This window comes from Saccoglossus kowalevskii, chromosome 6 (genome assembly GCF_978046115.1).
Source record: "Saccoglossus kowalevskii chromosome 6, keSacKowa6.1, whole genome shotgun sequence".
In the NCBI taxonomy this organism is placed as follows: domain Eukaryota; kingdom Metazoa; phylum Hemichordata; class Enteropneusta; family Harrimaniidae; genus Saccoglossus; species Saccoglossus kowalevskii.
The window spans coordinates 10513322-10533946 of NC_140646.1; the positions used below are offsets into that span (position 1 = coordinate 10513322).

At 39.3% G+C, this 20625-nt stretch overlaps 1 protein-coding gene across 1 annotated transcript; it reads left to right on the forward strand.

The window, feature by feature from the left end:
* Nucleotides 1–6951: 6951 nt before the first annotated feature.
* Nucleotides 6952–7371, forward strand: LOC146741500 (uncharacterized). Its single transcript, XM_085499915.1, has one exon. It carries the CDS (start codon nucleotides 6952–6954, stop codon nucleotides 7369–7371), a length of 420 nt encoding a protein of 139 aa, XP_085356041.1.
* The last annotated feature ends 13254 nt before the right edge of the window (nucleotides 7372–20625 follow it).

Sequence of the window (20625 nt, forward strand, 5' to 3'; positions counted from 1 at the left end):
CCAATATGTTATATGAATACGACGCTGCATGTAAATATATTGTTAGTATGCATTCTCTACCATCGGCCCCACGGAGGATGGCGCGTGACCCTTGTTACGCAGGATGGTTAGTATGCTGCAGGTCGGCGTTCTTTCAACACCGATCTGACGCATATCGCGCAAGGTGTGCCGGGAGTTTGTTCGAAATTTCGAACGTTTCGAAGTCAGTCGTCAGTTGGCACGTATTTTACAGAAATATTAAATTCTTTCATGGGTCTGTTTACTAAATAATGATAAATGAAACTTAGAAAACTTGTAAGAACAAACTGGGCCCAAATTGCGCAAATTTGCAATAAGTTTACGCTGCTAGTGTCTGTTTCGGAAGGCGTTCTACGCGTGATGTTATTGCGCTCAAGGACGTTCTATTTCCGAACTATTTGAAACCGGAAATTACGCGGGTACTTTCGAACTTCAAACACAAATTTGATTATCGTTATTATGTGTTAGTTTCTGTTGTTTCAAAGATTGAATTATTTGTGACATTAATATTTCACTCACTAAACAATATTTCACAAAAATATGCGATTAAAAAGCAACTTAAATTCGAAAACAAATTATCAAGTTCCGTGTATGTTTATGTTTGGCTAAAATAGCGCTAATCGGCTAGTAAGGCGTCATATGACACAGCAATCTCCTTCCCAGAGAGAAGCCTTTGCGCCACAGGCAGCCTTCAATTTTGTGGTCAATCACCTCACTACGCACGGCCATTTTCTTGTACCTGTTACATCTGAAAACGTACTACAAAAAGTGGGAAAAAAAACGTATGTGACATCCGAACTATTTATTAATGTCAGACTTCAGTAAAAACGTAAATACAAACCATTTTATCGCGGACTATCTTGTGCAAGGTAATGTTACTGTAGTGAAATGGCGCACGTGATACACTAAAACTTGGAAGAAAAAAACGTTCTGTTATCGTATATAGTTGGGAAAGAAACATTAAAGACTAATTTCACTGAAAAGAGTTTCCTAACATTTCCGTTCATCTTGTATTCTCTGGTGAATATTTCAATACTATTTCTGGTTTGAACGGGTTCGATTTTGCGCGTTTAACAGCAATAGAACACAAAGGTTCTAGTAAGTTTATAAAGTTAGCCATTTATTGTAGAAACTAATGCTTTGGCATGTAGGAAAGGATTGCACTTTTCTAGCGCAAGTCATGTATATTTTAATTTAATTAACAGAACATTTTATTCGGAGTCGGGCGTGAAACGTCTTATTAAAGTGATTAAAGTAACCAAGTGACATACGCATAACTTTGTTAACCGACAGGGTCTGGTAGTTCGAACATATTCGAATATGCAAATGAGTTCTATGCAAATCTGCTTTGTGTAGTGATGATAAGTAACGCGCATCCCCGGAGTTCGATGACACAGGTTTGTGCTGGGACAGCGCTTCCGGTGACGACACAACGTAGTATGGCCGCTATATGTAAACACGCACCGCAGTAATAATGTAATTTGCAAAACGAGTGTGAAGAGCGTTCGGTTCGATTGGCGTTCAATTCGCGTTCGATTCGCCTCCGATTCAAGTACTGGTTCAGTCGTAGCAATTTTATTGTTTTATACGATGGAACGAATTTGTAGAATCTTCCGCATTGACGCGATATTCTACAAAACTCACTACTAATGTAAGAAACACATATACAAATAAATTCACACAATATAAATAGTTTATGAGAAATTTAGATAAACTATAACTATACTCATGTTACATTTGTTACATAGTAATCATTATAAAATAGAAATACATATTGATACAGAATCAACCAGTCGTGGTAATCGCCGGACCACGATTTTTAAAAAAAAAATGTTTGCCACGGCAGTTTAGTATGAATTACTCCCATTGAAACCGCAATTCACTAAAGTTTATACATTTTGTATATATATACATGTATATGTATATATTTTCGAGAAAAAAAAATCCTTAATGCGTAAGTGTAGTTCCTTAACTGCCCATGCAGAGAGATTGCGCAAATGTTCAAATTTGTAGTTTCCGAAGTCACACAGGAATATTGCTACACTGGCTTTAGTGCTATGAATCTACATTTCAGTGAATTTGGGGTATTTTAATGGGCGGTTACAAAAAAAAAACGAATCCAATGTGATTGTTTTCTGTTTGACGTTGTAGACCACAAGTATTCCACCCTAGTTACTGCTACTGCACTTGTAATCATAGTTAAAATTACCGATTTGTTTGTACAATCTCACCAAGTTAACAAGTGCGTTCCTTAGCCTGTACTAACTAGTGTTTCTCTCCTTGCGTGAACGCATTTGGGTCTATCCGATATATGAGATTAGCCTAAATATAGCCCGTACTTCGTGTAGCTTTGACATTTCTAATAAATTGCTTTCTATATGTTTAGTTCCTCAATTTAGTTACTCGTTGTGCATACCATAGATTATGTATTGGGGAGAGGCGTTATTTACATGTAATAAGTGCAGAGATAACATTTGCATTTTGCTCGTTACATTCAATCGTGAACGAATACCATTTCGTTCGCGAATGCCTTTTATATCTCACACTAAGAACAACAGTGATCACAAAATATTATTGCTACTGTGTCCATCATGATATAATCACTTTATCACTTGCATATACGATTATTCAGTCTACATGAACAGATGCAATAAACTGTTACAGAAAGTAAGAAAACATAACTCCAAAAATGTTTATTTTGATATATTACTGGGCAAATGGCAACGCTATAATACTTATGTAATTTGAAGAATTCACATCGATTGCATAATACACAGCTATTTGCGTATGCATCGGATACATCACTGCTCATTAAATATTTTTGATTAAATTCAGACGTAAATTCTTTCTCCTTACGACGTAACTTTACCTGCCAGGGATTATATAGATTGTTTGACCAAATACGGAATGCATAGCGCCATTGCATTTACTACATATGAGCTTCACTTTCTAGTTTTTATTCAAAATACATTAGAGGCCCTATAAAAAACAAGTATATCAACAAAACAAAACCTTGTTTTACCCTGGTAACAATTCCACTGCTAAACAAAGTTCAACAAGGATTTTACAATAATCTCTGAACTTTGCTCGTCAGAATATAAAAAAAGAAAATGATATAATTTGCGGTTATCGTATAACCTCCACGCGATGTTCGGAAGCCACTACGACGCTATTGCCTTTGCTCTGTTTTTTCGTTCGATTTAACGCTTAACGCAATATCTCGCAGTCAACGGAAAATAGTCTATTTCCGTGCGATTGACATGATTTGTATTTGAATTTTAAGCAGCGTGTTCTTTTTTAAAACACAGTATTACGAAAGAAAAAACAATTCACGTTTGCGTCTTATTTGCATAAAATAAAGATCAATGTCAAGTTAGCAATGCTAAAATTACTCATTGCAATAAAAAAATATTTCCATATCGATGACACATCAGTACAATAATTTAAAATATGTCGCACATCATCAATAAGATACATCGTTACATATGCATGTAACTCTGACCAAATAATTATATTCTATTCTATCCTGAAAAAACTACATTTATCATAAATGAATTATTGAAAAAAACATGCCTGTTGAATTATTGTGAGTAATTGCTATACAGATAGCAATGGTCAAATCGGAACCAATATTCATACAATGCTATCTAATATGCTCATATTTATGACCACATCAATACATATATTGCATATGTTCTATACGTTTGGATTCCTGGGGTTCATAGACATTCGCTCTTGCATCACCAGATAAATGTTCTGAAATCTGTAGTTTATCTCTTGAAGAGCGCCCATATCCAATAAATAGTCCACTCCTTTCAAACCATCGTATACGAACCACTGCTGAATTAATGGATCCTTGTAGGTGCAAATGAAGTGACCGTTGTTGCCAAGTGTTATACCAAATATTGCATAACTAAGAATAAAGAATAACAACATATATGAGTCAAGTATTTATATAATATAATTTCGTTTTTATTGTATTGACCTACCTCTGCCATCCTAATTGTTTGATTTAGTTAATATTCACATATTATGAGTAGTTAAAATATAATGTAAATAAAAAAGATTTGATGAAGTAATGAAATAATGATTATTCATCATTCGACATAATTCAGCCAAAACAATCCAATCAAAAAAACTTGACATGCACGTTACAAATGCCCGAAATTTGGTACCCGATATATCAAAATATCTTTACAACAAAATGGCCGCTAGTTGGTCATATTTGACCTAATCGCAAAATCATCTAACGTATGTGCAAGGTTTGAATAAAATTGGCCAAGGCATGTATAAGATAGAGATCTAGACGCACACACAGAGTCTAACCAATAAGTCACCGTTTTAGGACCCCATCGACTAACAAAACATTTTTCTATGCCAAATTATCATTACATAATATGCGCATCAGTAATATTATAGTTGTTTCTAATCGCCATTTATTAAATAAGCGAACCGTCTCTGAAAATTTTTCAATAGTTGTGAAGCGACCTTTTTTCAGTGACATATGAAGCGTCTATAACAATAACTGGTGGTGCTCCCTTTATGAATTCAGTTGATGTGCTTCTACGTATACCTGGACAGTACCATCGTTGCCTGTATGGAATGAAGAATGTTAGCATTGTTATAATTCTTCAAATACTGCAATGAATATCCTATACTGAAAATATACATAGTACACCCACGAAAAGAGAATAATTTGATTGAATCACCAAACATTTATAATATTAACATTTATAAACACATAATTTTGTTAAGAATTGTTGGAGAGGAGAGTAAATACACAAATTCTCGGGATTAATGGTAACATAATTCAATTCAATTCAGAAGATGATTCAGAATTATCAGAAATTAAACTTCAACTAATGATTGTTTGTACGAGGCGCGGAATGTAAATTTATTATTTTGTGTATACTAGAAGAAAACGTACAAATCACGTAACTATTGGAGGCCGTGGCGTGTGTGTTTTAAAATGATGTGTGCATTTTAAAAAACGGCGCTTTAACAAATCATGTGTGTATATTAAATGGCGTGGGTGTTTTACAAAACATGTGTTTTAAAATTGACGTGTGAATTAAAAATGATGTGTGTCTTAAAATGACATGTGTATTTTAAAAATTGCGTGTGTTTAAAAACGACGTGTGTGATTAAAAATGGCGTGTGTGTTTTTAAAAATTGCGTGTGTTTAAAAACGACGTGTGTGTGTTTAAAAATGACGTGTCTGTTTTTAAAAATGGCGTGTGTTTAAAAACGACGTGTGTGTTAAAAAATGACGTGTATGTTTAAAAATGACGTGTGTTTTTAAAAATGGCGTGTGTTTAAAAACGACGTGTGTGTTTTAAAACGACGTGTATGTTTAAAAATGACCTGTTGTTTTTTTAAAAACGACGTGTGTTTAAAAACGACGTGTATGTTTAAAAATGACGTGTCTGTTTTTAAAAATGGCGTGTTTAAAAACGACGTGTGTGTTAAAAAATGACCTGTGTGTTTTTTTAAAAACGACGTGTGTGTTAAAAAATGACGTGTGTGTAAAAAAAAAAAAACCGGGTGCATTAACTCATTTACGCCTGTGGGGGCGCTGTTTGAGACGACCCCTCCACTGGCGTGAATAGGTTAACGCACACGATTTTTTTAACACACAAACGAAATAAATCTCTCAAATAGCGCCCCACACAGGCGTAAAAAGGTTAACGCACGCGTTTTTTTGCACACACACACGAAAAAAAAAATATTCAAAACAGCAGCCCCACAGGAGTAAATAAGTTAATGCACGCGTTAGTTCCTTTTTACACACACGGAATTTTCATTCGACCTCACACACGCCATTTTTAAAAACACTCACGTCATTTTTAAACACACACGTCATTTTTTAATACACACGTCGTTTTTAAACACACGCCATTTTTAAAAACACACACGTCATTTTTTAACACACACGTCGTTTTTAAACACACGCCATTTTTAAAAACACACACGCCATTTTTAATCACACACGTCGTTTTTAAACACACGTCGTTTTTAAAAACACACGCGTTATTTTAATCACTCACGTCGTTTTTAAACACACGTCGTTTTTAAAAACACACGCGTTATTTTTAATCACACTCGTCATTTTTTAACACGCACGTCGTTTTTAAACCACGCCATTTTTAAAAACACACACGTCGTTTTTAAACACACATTATTTTCAAAACACACACGTCATTTTAATACACACATAATTTTTAATACACACACGTTATTTTTTAAACATGCATAATTTTTAAAACACACGTCATTTTTTAAACACACATATTTTTAAAATACACACGCCATTTAAAATACACATATAATTTTTTAATGCACATACATACACACATCAGTCATTTTAAAACACACACTATTAAAACGCACAGTCACGCCGTTTTTAAAATGCACACATCATTTTAAAACACACACGCCACGGCCTCCAATACGTACGTAATTATTAGTACGTTTTCTTCTAGTATACACAAAATAATAAATTTACATTCCGCAAGGTGATAAATATACCATCGAAGCGATGACAGTAGAAGACCTACAGTCTGCAGAGAACATGATTATACGGAAGGTGCAACACCAAGCATTCTCAGAAGAAATCAATGATCTAACACACATCAACTCAGATCACAGCTTCAGAAAGAAAAGCAACATTAGAAAATTGGATCCTTTTATTGGAACTGACGGATTGTTGCGAGTAGGTGGGAGATTGCGATTCGCGGAAATACCTGATGAATCAAAACATCCTATACTACTTCCAAAGGACTCAATAATATCAGAGTTAATACTATAACAAATACACAAACAAGGGCAACACTTCGGCCGTTCGTTCAAAGTAATGGATTGTTAACAGCAAGAAAATTAATATCGAAATGTATTGTGTGCAAGCGGCAATGTGGACAGCCACGAGAACATATGATGACAGTTCTACCAATGGACAGACTGGCTATTGGTGAACCGCCATTCACACGAGTGGGCGTAGATTGTTTCGGCCCAATAGAGGTGAAATTAAAGAGGAGTCGAATCAAACGCTATGGTGTGATTTTTACATGTTTAACAATAAGAGCAGTTCACATAGAAATTGCAGACTCAATGGACACGGACTCATTCATAAATGCACTGCGACGATTTGCAGCAAGACGTGGGCAAGTTAAAGAGATGAGATCGGACAATGGCAACAACTTTGTTCGAGCTAACAAAAAGCTACAAGAAGAAATTAGCAAGTGGAACCATGCACAGATAAGCGAGGGGCAACTACGTAAGGGCTTCAACTGGAAGTATAACCCACCTTATAGTTCACACTTCGGAGGAGTCTGGAAAAGACAGATACGCTTCTGAGCATATTAGTTGGTCAACAAATACTGACTGATGAAAGCTTGAGAACCTTCATGTGTGATGTGGAGATGACGGTTAACAGTCGACCCAAAACTACAACTTCAGGCGACATGAGAGATTTCAAAGCATTGACACCAAGCATGATGCTGAACATGGCAAGTACTGAGCTACCAGCTTGTGTGATAGACAAGAATGACACACACCCTAAACGCCGATGGAAGCAGGTGCAATATATGTCTGACATTTTCTGGAGAAGGTGAATCAAAGAATATCTACCATCGCTTCAACTGCGCCAAAAGTGGCTTAATGTGAAACCAAACTTGAAAATCAACGACATTGTGTTGGTTAAAGATGAAAACACACCACGCAATTTGTGGCCACTTGGAAAGGTTGTACAAGTAACACCTGACGCCAGAGGATTGGTAAGAAAGTGTTAGTGAAAACTCAAAGCAAGTTCGTATCAAGACCATATGACAAAATATGCACGTTACTGGAAGCTGAAGAACAACGCACTCAAGTAGTGGACAGCAAAACCCACTACGTTCAGCGTAGGTAGTGAACAACGTTCTCAAGTAGTGGACAGTAAAACCCACTATGTTCAGCTTTGGCAGTGAATGAAGATCAACATATCAGATGGTCAAGTTTGGCAGAAGATCAGTAGATCATATATTATACTCAAGACAAAGACTCAAAGACATTTGCAGTATAGTTTTCTGACTTGCGAATTACATGATTTTTTGTATTGTACTTTCATTCATTCAAGTTTGATAGTTCGTAATTTGTTGGACCTGTAATTGTTATTAGATTGGAAATTGCTTTAAGTTTTTATAAAGACAATTTGAGGGCTGGTGTTGTTACCGTCTAAAGACCGACATGGACTATTGTGAGCTGATAAAATTTAGTACACCCATTAGGTCAAACCACGAAATCCAACTAATTTACATATAGGACAAAATAGAATGTCTGCTCAGCAACAGTCACTGTTGCTTAGCAACTAAGTTGTAGCATAATTAGGTCAGGTTAGTGAGCTTAGTTGAACACAAGCAGGCAACCAGAAGACACATGTATTTTGGATGGACACCAAGCAAAGGGATATACGGTACGTTTTTTACGAATACGCCAGTGCTACTCATGACAACAGATTGACAACCCATTTGAATGTGGATCAGAACAATACAGCTACAATGTAGGTAGTGATTTTATCTAGTGAAGTTGAGTTACATGTTATTCAGTTATTCTCATGTTTTTGTAAAGCAGACAATAAAGTTACAGAAATTGATAAATTGTCTTCAGATATTTTATCAAGCATAACAGCGATAACGACAACTGCTTCATGATTAGAATGCACTGGTAGTAAAAGCCATAAACCGGAGCTTGTGGTTTTATTAGAAACTTAGCCACGTGAACGCAGAGACCCGTAGGGATCCATCACCTTGTTCAACCACGCAGTCTCGCGAGCGTGTCGGTAACAAACTACACCATCTTCATTGAGTGTTTCTTCTCCTTTAGCCTCCACACCAACTACACCATCTTCATTTATTGTTCCTTCTCCCTTATCCTCCGCATCAACTACACTATCTGTATGTAGGGGTTTCTTCTATCGTATCCTCCACACTAGCTGCATCATCTTCATCTAGTTCTTATTTTATCTTGTCCTCCACACCAATTACACTATCTTCGTGTTCCTCTACATCAACTACTTCTTCTTCATTATGAGTTGTATCATCCAAATCATTATTTGTATCGTCTTGGCCTCCATTCTTTGCCGTGTTGTCATCACTATCATCTATATTTAATGTGCCATTTACATCCCAAGATTTTCCATTCAGTTTGAATGTACAAGAGAAATTCATTCTTGTTAGTACATTACTCGAATGTTTTGACTTGTGATCGTGTTGACACTTAGGGCAGAGAAACTTTGCTAACTTCTCAACTTCAGTCATTGTTGTGTTGATACATGTTTGATGGAACCATTCTAAGCAGTTGTCGCATCCCACCATTTTTCTTGATTTATCATTTGGTTGTTGGTAAACACAGAACAATTCTATTTTTTTCTTTTAAGCTAAAAATATGGAAAGTTTTATTTGTTACTGTATATGATCTGGGATAGTGTGGATGATTGCTTGATTAACTTTATTTGATGTTTGTGTGTTTGTAAGCCCTCTCTCAGTGACCTTTGTAACCAGTGATAACGGGTCTCCCTAACGTCACAGTAGAGGCACTCGAAGTAGACAAATTTATCTCACAGGTTCGGGTTATGGCATGGACAGCTTCACTATATTTACCAGTGCAAGGAAGGTGTATGACCAAACACACATGGAATAGTTTCCCACAAAAAATGATTTAATAAATAACAACAAATAATTGCACACTGGCTAACTATACACAACATCAATATAGGTTAGCCTAAAGCAGCAAAAGGTATACACTAGACTTAGTAAATTCAAAATAGAAAATACTAAATGCCCAATTCAATTTCTCCTATCAGTAACAGGAATCCACTCAAAATATACAACTTACCACAATGTCAGTAAGTATAAAAATTTAGTACTCTCCCTTTAACAAATAGGCCAAACATAAGAATAGTTAAATGGGGTCTACGTAAGATATACCACAGAACAATCTATGTTTAATTCTCAATACAGGAATATGTAACAAACGCAATAGTAATACGGTTTATGCTCCCTAACGCTTAAACGCACAAACCCGTATAACAACAATTTTAGCCGGAATGGCCGAAAATGTAAAACAGAAAACTGAGCGCGCGGTACGCTGAATAGTGCGACGGAAAGGCCAAATATACTTCAGTCGCACAGACAATGAAAACGTCAAAACACACGATAAACGCTAAGTAGCCAGATTCATTGAGCAATCAAGAGAAAATGACTATAAATACAACAAATTATTCATTGAATCCGGTACTCCCGAAACTCTTCACTGATAGTGTACTCTATAGGGCGGTAAATTCAAAGGACGATAAAATACACTATGTTGTAACAAAAATCAAAATTATACGCTTCAATAAAAACAACTTATACAGGGAAATTACTAAGGAACCTTAGATTATAAAACATATGGCATGCACTATCGAAATGGGTCCAACTGAAGTTTTTATAGACACAGTATACGGGACTCGTGTAACTTCAACGGCGGTTCTGTCGGTCCACAAACTGAAACTTGATTTCTTCATGCACAATAAACGATGCTTGAAAAACTTCAAATGATCCGGAATTTCTGTCACATCCACGCTGAGTTTCTCTGCAGCTTGATTATTGACTTTCCGAGCACATAGTCCGTCAAAAATGTAGAAATATTCAAAATGTTCCGGAGACTTCTTGTTGCACGTCAGCTCACAACATCCGCCATAATAACCGCCTGCCTCCATCTCGTTCTTAGGTAGGCTCGTACCAATTTCAAGAAGGCCGGGGGACCAATCTAAAATCCCTGCAACTCTAAATATTTAAACCCTAACTACGAAATTTATATCATCTAAAATTATAATAATACTATCAAATAATACAACCTATGGAGCAAAAAAAACAACGTGCTGACACAATACAAAGTCAGTAGCGGTGTGCAGCAAAACCCTCTAAAAAAAACAACTGGTCATGCCCTACGCGTGTTGAAATCATGACGTCACTCACATAGCAACTTTCCAAGACCAACTTGTCAACAAAAGTCACGCCGCTCAGCCCATACTGCGTCAAATTAGAACACACTCATAAATTTTATAACACAAGAAAATTCCCTATCAAAATAGCATGATAATGAACAAAAGAAATACTGCTTACTCCTAGGAATATACAAGACAAATATATAAATAACTCAAAATATAAATATAACTCAAAAACCGACATAATTTATGCAAATTATCCTTGACACCAGAAAGATCTTCGAAACAAAAACGCGTTGGTTAATACAACTCAATGCTGACTAAATAATAGAAATGAGGGGCTTGTTCACAATACAAGATGAACTACTCTACATGTAGGTGATTTTAACCCAATCATGTGTGGCCTACCTACACTAATATCCTCCTTTGAGGACAACAAATTAACCCCATGGGTCTAACACCCATTGGCGCAACTCGACAGAAGTCGTGGTTACACCCTCCCCTTTCAATTCTAAAGCGTCCTCGCTTACTAATGCATGTGTTCTGTCTTCTGTGGGACCCCAGTTTGAGATTTTTGCCTCCTCTGCTCCGTCTTCAGGTCACACAACGCAGGTTTGGTTTAATTTAAAAACTAATAGTATGTGTTTGTAAATGAGCAACACAGTATTACGGAGACTACATGCCTAAACCAGGCATACTACGGTGCCAAGCAACACTAGTTCACACTACTCCCATCTGAAGTCTCATTGACAAGGCTAGAAGTTACAACAAATCCAAACATCACCACAGTACTCATCAGTAACACAGAAAAAATCCTAAAAGCAGAAACATACACTCTGAAGGCTCACCAATCCTGTATAAATGTGCTTAGTGCACTAAAGGATCAAGACAAAGAGATACCAGAAGGGTATCCTAATACATCAGGTGAAAATGCTTTTCTTACTCACGTATCCACACAATTCACAAGAAATAAAAGGCAACTCGTACTGCTTGATAATCACGCCAAAGTCCCGTCCTTATTAGAGGCCAAACTTTCCTAGCTAATTAAATAATTTTTCTTCTTCCAGTCATGCGAGTCTACATCTCTCACTATTCAACAACTCTTCCTGTCCATCATTTTATAGCACTTCATCACTAAATCCAACATCTTGGACATCATCTCATTCCTATTGTTCCATTTAATGTCCACGGATTTGTCTCTATTTGTGAGGCGTTCTTCATGTCGCAGTATTTGTGGTTGAGACCATCCAAGCCTATTCGGCGGTTTCCGTTGTCTTCCTGACCTGCGTGGTATCGTTCTTTCAGTATCGGTAGTTGAGTCTATGTTTTCTTCATGATGGGATTCAATGGGCTCTGATACCACTTCCTCATAGGTTAGTTCCTCCTCAGCAAGATCTTTCCCCATGACACTATCGATTCTCTCCATCATGTCTGAACTCTCTGGGACTACTGCTCTTTCCCGTGTAGTGGGTTCTGACCTGCTTACACTCTCTTCTACCCGCCACACCATAACGGTAGGATCATCACTACTGGTGCTATCATCATCTGCATCATACTCCATAGCCACTTCCTTATGTGTTTGTCTTGTCACTCGATGCACTTTCGAAGGTGACTTTTTCTCGATCGGTGCAAAAGGTCTCTCTGGGTATGGTATGGGGAGCGAACTACATCGCAGTAAATGGTTACGATGCAGGATACATTCTGGACCTCGTCCATCTTCCCTTTTTATGCGGTATACGGGCAAATCCTCACGATCCTTAGCCACAACTACGTACACCTCAGATTCCCAACGATCTGCCAATTTATGCTTTCCCCATATATTCAAATTTCGAACCAGTATGCGGTCACCAGGTACAAGCAAGGCCTCTTGTGTCTTGATATCATATCTCCTCTTATTTGCTATTTCCCACTTCGCAGCATGTTTGCTAGCGATGATATAAGCCTGCTTCAAGGATCGTTGCCAATTCTCCACATACTCTCCCACATCATCCGTGACACCACCATCTGGTATGTCTACACCTAGTAGCAAGTCTACAGGCAATCGTGGCTCATGACCATACATAAGGTAATATGGTGTATAACCTGTCGCCTCATTGACAGTACAATTATAGGCATGTACCATGGGAGAGATGTACTGTTTCCAGTTTTCCTTGCCTTTCGCATCTAACATCCCAATCATATCCATCAATGTTCGGTTGAACCTCTCACACTGTGAGTTAGATTGAGGGTGGTACGGTGTAGTGCGGGTCTTGCGAACTCCCAGCAACCTACAAAGCTCGGCAATCAACTTGCTCTCAAAATTTCGTCCCTGATCACTGTGCAATCGCACCGGAAACCCATAGTGCAACAAAAAGTGTTGCATCAAAACCTCTGCAGTGGTTCGGGCTGTCTGATTCTTGGTGGGGACAGCAACAGTATAACGCGTAAAATGATCTGTCATCACCAATATATCCTTATGCCCTCCATTGCTGGGCTCTACGGTCAGAAAATCTATGCAAACCAAGTCGAGCGGATGACTAGAAGTTAAATGCCCCATAGGCACTCGGATGCGTCTATCCGGGGTGACCTTTCTTCGAGTACAACGGTTGCATGTTTCAATTTGCTGGGCCACATCCCGTCGCATGTATGGCCAATAAAAACGGGAACGCAACAGCTCAAGCGTTCTATCAACTCCAGGATGACCCATGGTGTCATGGAGAGCCTCCATGGCAGTTCCATGGTACTTCGTTGGCAGCACCAGCTGGAAATAGTCACTCCAGTATTCCCAGGCTCCTTTTCATCTTCACTTTAGTATTCAGCCATTGCTGATCGTTGTCCTGGACTTTTTATCCAGCTGACAGAATGTGCCTCACCCAACACCTCTCCTGGGCGGATAGAAATATTGGTGTCAGTGGTATTACTGACCCTCACAGGCACTTGTGATCGTCACCTACAACACTTCAGAACACTGGCACTTGCACTCACTGCCACACATCTCTTCGTGCGGGGGGTAGGCTCAATAGTAACTATATGTGCCTCCCTTCACGCAACCCATTATGACCTGGTCTGTGTCAGGTCGTATTGTCCTTGGATAGGAAACTAACGCTCGCACCTCACCCAGTCAGCCTTTATTTCCTATGAATCTATCTCGCCTTTCTATTTGCCTACATATCTTTTGTCCCACTACTGACATCCGCATTGAGTGTACCCGCTGTTGACTGTGTGTCTTTCGTCCCATGGTTATATATCTAAAAAGTATGTTCGTCCCAACTGTGAAGGGTATGTTTACATTGTAGTCATTATCTGGAGATACCAAAAGCACCGTGTCATACTCTTCTAGGGAGTCAAATAGCTCCAATGGGAATGACAGCCTAAGCTCAACATATCCTATATAAGCAAGGACTTCTCCTCCAGCTCCTGTTACCACAAACTCACTCGTCAAGGCATCCACAGGGCAGTCCTTGAAATTCTCCATGTAACATGAATGCGAAATGGTTGACACCTGAGAACCAGAATCAACAAGACATTTAAAAGGTTTCCCATTAGCAAACATTGTCTCTTCAGGAGCAATGACCACAATCCTCTTCCATGGATCAGTCTTCATCAGGTATGGTATTCTCTCCTGCTTAGCAGACATAGCAAAACCTCCTTTTGAGGGATGTCTCCCCTGGTTAATGGGTGGCCTAGCAGCTCCACTTGGACCCTTTGGCTGGAACTTCCCCTGGACAGATGTTTCAGCTGTGGTACATGTGCCCGCCTTAACATTTGTCTCAGGGCATCGCGGAAAAATATGTACCTTTTCACCACAATTGAAGCATACTACTGGTCCACCAGAACGTCCACTTCTTTTTTGAGCCAAAGAACAACGGCTGACCCTGTGACCAATCTCACCACAACCGTAACATCTCATAGGTTCTCTCTGAGTGCGTATAACAGGTTCAGTATTTGTATTAGTACCCATCATTTGAACAGGATTTACAGCAGCAGCTGGTTGTGTTGAGTTGTGTGGCGGAACACCAGAGAATGACTGATACTGTTGTGTGCTATGCATTCTCAACTCTATTTCATTCTGTCTAGCCCACATTTTATCCATCTGTTCCTGTACATTCGCCATCATCTTAGTACTCATTGATACTGCCTCAGTCAACAATTCCATCTTTTTATCATCTACTGTGGTCTGTGCACTTTTCACATGAGGACTTCTTTTAGCCGACTCCTCCTTATCATCCACCCTCGTCTGGTGTAGTCTTGCTGCGACCATCTTCTTAGGGGTATCCTCTCTGCACTCCCTTTTCATCCAATCAGCGTTCTCTTGTTCAACCACTCGTGCCTCTAACCAGAGTTCGCGAAAAGGCCCTTAATCCAGGTATTTCTGTCTTAATGTCTGTTTTATAACTGGGTCTTTCAAATGGGACCTGAATGCAGTCTTGAGTGTATGGTCCATATCAGCCTCTGCTATTCCTCCTCGTTCTTTAACAGCATTCAATTTCAGCTGCAGTCTCATACCAAACCGTTTAACATCTTCCGATTCTTTCTGGTCATAGTTCCTATTGAAACTTTGCATCAATGAGTAACCATCACCTACCTCTCCATAGGGGTAGTCCAATGCCTTAAATATTTCATCAATAGTTGCATGGGGTCCCAAATTAATAACGTATTCACCTGCCTCCCCTTTCAAACTTCGACGTACAGCAGCTGTTAGAGAGCTAGCTGACAAAGTCGGGTCAGTCTTAAGGCCTTCAATTTGTGCTTTCCAAGCTCTGTAGGACACATCTCCCTTGCAGCCCTCTCCAGAGAAACTAGCCACTGGCGGCTTGGCATAACTATGATGGTTCGCCACTCTACGCAAGTGGTCATCTCTACCACGATCACTATCCCAGTATCCTGGGGTAGATGGATGCCGATCATATTCTTGTCTCTTTTCCCTTTGGCGGTGCTCTTCACTTCGTCTCTCCCTTTCTAGACACAAGACTCTTTCAAATTCCTGGGCTTCATCTTTTTCACGTTGAATATTCTCTTCCTTGTCTAGTGCTTCACATGCTTTTCTCCTATATTCCTCCTGTTTAATCTCATATTCCTCCCGGTCCAACTTATTATTCACCAAGTCTAGAAGGCTACGCTTATCATCCTCCATCTTCGCTTTCTCTTGTTCTCTTTCTTTACTATGGAGGGACTCCCTCAGTCTGCTATACATACCAAGTGGCTTAACATTCATGGGGGTGTCCCATCCATTAGCCTTATCGTCAACATCCTTTAGACCAAGGCCTCCTGGTTCTTTACCTCCAGTAGCCATATTATAGTGGTGTGTGTATCCCTAGTATCGAGAAACCCCCACCAGACAATAAGCTCAAATAATCACAATACACTTCCAGACTCAAACTCACAGTAATATAGTCACCAGTGAAAAAAACTCACAAATCAGCGTAGGGAACAATAAAACTTGAATGAAAAAAAACACTGTGCAACACTACATGTTTACAGGCCTACAATATAATATGTAAGGTATGATTCACACAATCACCCTATAAAATACGCAGAGAAAAAAAAACTAAGCATACATACACCATAAAAAAATTAACAAGCGCGCATAGCAGGTTGCAAATGGCAATAACAGTGACATAAGATCTCACTAGGCAAACTAAAAGGACAGAGTACGTGAAAAACTGGATTTTCTCTCACACCTTTTGCACAGGTAAAAAAAATTTCTGCTGTCAACAATTTGTTTACACCATAACACGGTTCCCACATTGGGCGCCAGTCTGTAAGCCCTCTCCCAGTGACCTTTGTAACCAGTGATAACGGGTCTCCCTAACGTCACAGTAGAGGCACTCGAAGCAGACAAATTTATCTCACAGGTTCGGGTTATGGCATGGACAGCTTCACTATATTTACCAGTGCAAGGAAGGTGTATGACCAAACACACATGGAATAGTTTCTCACAAAAAATGATTTAATAAATAACAACAAATAATTGCACACTGGCTAACTATACACAACATCAATATAGGTTAGCCTAAAGCACCAAAAGGTATACACTAGACTTAGTAAATTCAAAATAGAAAATACTAAATGCCCAATTCAATTTCTCTTATCAGTAACAGGAATCCACTCAAAATATACAACTTACCACAATGTCAGTAAGTATAAAAATTTAGTACTCTCCCTTTAACAAATAGGCCAAACATAAGAATAGTTAAAGGGGTCTACGTAAGATATACCACAGAACAATCTATGTTTAATTCTCAATACAGGAATATGTAACAAACGCAATAGTAATACGGTTTATGCTCCCTAACGCTTAAACGCACAAACCCGTATAACAAAAATTTTAGCCGGAATGGCCGAAAATGTAAAACAGAAAACTGAGCGCGCGGTACGCTGAATAGTGCGACGGAAAGGCCAAATATACTTCAGTCACACAGACAATGAAAACGTCAAAACACACGATAAACGCTAAGTAGCCAGATTCATTGAGCAATCAAGAGAAAATGACTATAAATACAACAAATTATTCATTGAATCCGGTACTCCCGAAACTCTTCACTGATAGTGTACTCTATAGGGCGGTAAATTCAAAGGACGATAAAATACACTATGTCGTAACAAAAATCAAAATTATACGCTTCAATAAAAACAACTTATACAGGGAAATTACTAAGGAACCTTAGATTATAAAACATATGGCATGCACTATCGAAATGGGTCCAACTGAAGTTTTTATGGACACAGTATACGGGACTCACATAACTTCAACGGCGGTTCTGTCGGTCCACAAACTGAAACTTGATTTCTTCGTGCACAACAAACGATGCTTGAAAAACTTCAAATGATCCGGAATTTCTGTCACATCCACGCTGAGTTTCTCTGCAGCTTGATTATTGACTTTCCGAGCACACAGTCCGTCAAAAATGTAGAAATATTCAAAATGTTCCGGAGACTTCTTGTCGCACGTCAGCTCACAACATCCGCCATAATAACCGCCTGCCTCCGTCTCGCTCTTAGGTAGGCTCGTACCAATTGCAAGAAGGCCGGGGGACCAATCTAAAATCCCTGCAACTCTAAATATTTAAACCCTAACTACGAAATTTATATCATCTAAAATTATAATAATACTATAAAATAATACCTATGGAGCAAAAAAAACAACGCGCTGACACAATACAAAGTCATTAGCGGTGCGCAGCAAAACCCTCTAAGAAAAACAACTGGTCATGCGTGTTGAAATCATGACGTCACTCACATAGCAACTTTCCAAGACCAACTTGTCAACAAAAGTCACGCCGTTCAGCCCATACTGCGTCAAATTAGAACACACTCATAAATTTTATAACACAAGAAAATTCCCTATCAAAATAGCATGATAATGAACAAAAGAAATACTGCTTACTCCTAGGAATATACAAGACAAATATATAAATAACTCAAAATATAAATATAACTCAAAAACTAGGTCACCGACATAATTTATGCAAATTATCCTTGACACCAGAAAGATCTTAAAAACAATAAAGCGTTGGTTAATACAACTCAATGCTGACTAAATAATAGAAATGAGGGTCTCGTTCACAATACAAGATGAACTACTCTAGGTGATTTTAACCCAATCATGTGTGGCCTACCTACACTAATATCCTCCTTTGAGGACAACAAATTAACCCCATGGGTCTAATACCCATTGGCGCAACTCGACAGAAGTCATGGTTACATGTTGGTTTGGCTGATTGAGTTTGAGCCATTGAAAGATTGATTGATTATGCTATTCTGTTAGATATATAGGTGAACACAACTATTTAACATTAGTCACAACACTTAAATATACCAATGTGAAGCTGTGCACCTGGACATTTTCAGACTATATATAACTATATATAACTATATATAACTATATATAACTATATATAACTAAGTGGGTAGAGGTAATTTCCATTATAACTTACTTAGATACTAGAATTTGTAGAGATTAATCTGCATACCTTGATAACCCATACCCAGCAAAGTCAAGTCAATAATTAAGAATATACAAGCACTCTGGTAGCCCCACCTCCACTGTCACGTCTCAGTTCGTAAACAGGCACATCAGGATTCATGCGACGAACCACAACATAAGGTTCCTTCTCCCATCTATCTTGTGCTTCCCCCATATATTAACATTACGGACCAGCACTCTATCACCAGGATGCAAGACCGCTTCCTTCGCCTTCAATCCATAACGCTTACGGTTGTAGTCTTGATGCTTGACTGCCTCCCTTGATGCTAAGTCATATGCAACCTTCAACCTCTCTCTCAGGCGCGACACATAGTCATCATGATCGTCTCCCTCACAGCTGTCTGGTTGTAGACCAAGATAAATATCCACTGGTAAACGTGGCTGTCTTCCATACATCAAGTAGTACGGAGAATATCCAGTTGTCTCGCCTCTGGTACAGTTGTAGGCGTGTACCATCGAGCTAACATACTTCTTCCAGTCAGCTTTCTGATCTTCACTTAACGTCCCCAACATGTCAATGAGGGTCTTGTTGTATCTCTCACACTGCCCATTCCCCTGAGGGTGGTAAGGGGTGGTGCGAGACTTAGCCACACCTAACATCTTACACAACTCTTGAATCACCTTGGACTCAAAGTTCCTGCCTTGGTCTGAATGGAGTCGGGCTGGAAAACCATAGTGAAGCAGAAAATGCTCCATTAACGCCGCTGCTGTAGTCTTCGCAGTCTGGTCCTTCGTGGGCACAGCCAACGCATACTGCGTAAAATGATCTGTAATGACTAAAATGTCTTTACATCCTCCCTTCGATGGCTCCAGGGTGAGATAGTCCATGCACACAAGCTCAAAGGGTTGACTTGTCCTAATGCTTACCAGCGGGACACGATTTCTCCCTTCGGGGGTCAACTTCCACCTTGTGCACCTATGGCAGGTCTGCACTTTTGCGTCTACATCACGTTCCATTCTGGGCCAATAAAACCTCAACCGCAACAAGTCAAGTGTTCTCTCCTTGCCAGGGTGCCCCATGTCATCGTGAAGCGCTTCCATGGCTGTACCACGGTATGCTTCAGGCAAAACCAGCTGACAGCACTCCTTTCCTTCCGCATCTGTTCGCACTCTATGCAAGACTCCATTTTTGAAGCGCAAGCGATTCCATTCCCTTAGAGCCAACCTAACCTCAGCAATTTCACCGCTTCTTTCCTGTCGAGAGGGTCTGTGGGATCTTCCAACGTACCAACACAGTCTACCAATTACCGGATCCTTCCGCTGTAGTTCCCTCCATTCATCCATGGTGACTGTGGGAAGCGCTGGACCATGCACCCATTCCTCAGGTTCTTCCAGCTGATCGTCAACGGCTGCCGCAGAGACTCCCAGTAGTTCCACCACAGGCATGGCTGAGGTGTGTTGAGCACTGCTTATGGCCGCAACAGTCTCTTTCCGCATAGTCTCACGCTCCCTTGCACCTGACGGGATCCAATCAAGCCAGCCACCGCGACCAGTGTCATCCGTAGTATACCCTTGTTGTGGTCTACGAGACAAGCCGTCCGCATCACCATTCTGTTTACCAGGTCTATACTGCAGTTCAAAGTGGTACTGTGATAATGCAGCAAGCCATCGGTGTCCAGTCGCGTCCAATTTCGCGCTCGTCATGACATACGTGAGTGGGTTGTTGTTTGTCACCACA

Excerpts from the sequence above, each read along its gene's own strand:
- LOC146741500 (XM_085499915.1), top strand. The coding sequence starts at position 6,952 with ATGACAGTTCTACCAATGGACAGACTGGCTATTGGTGAACCGCCATTC.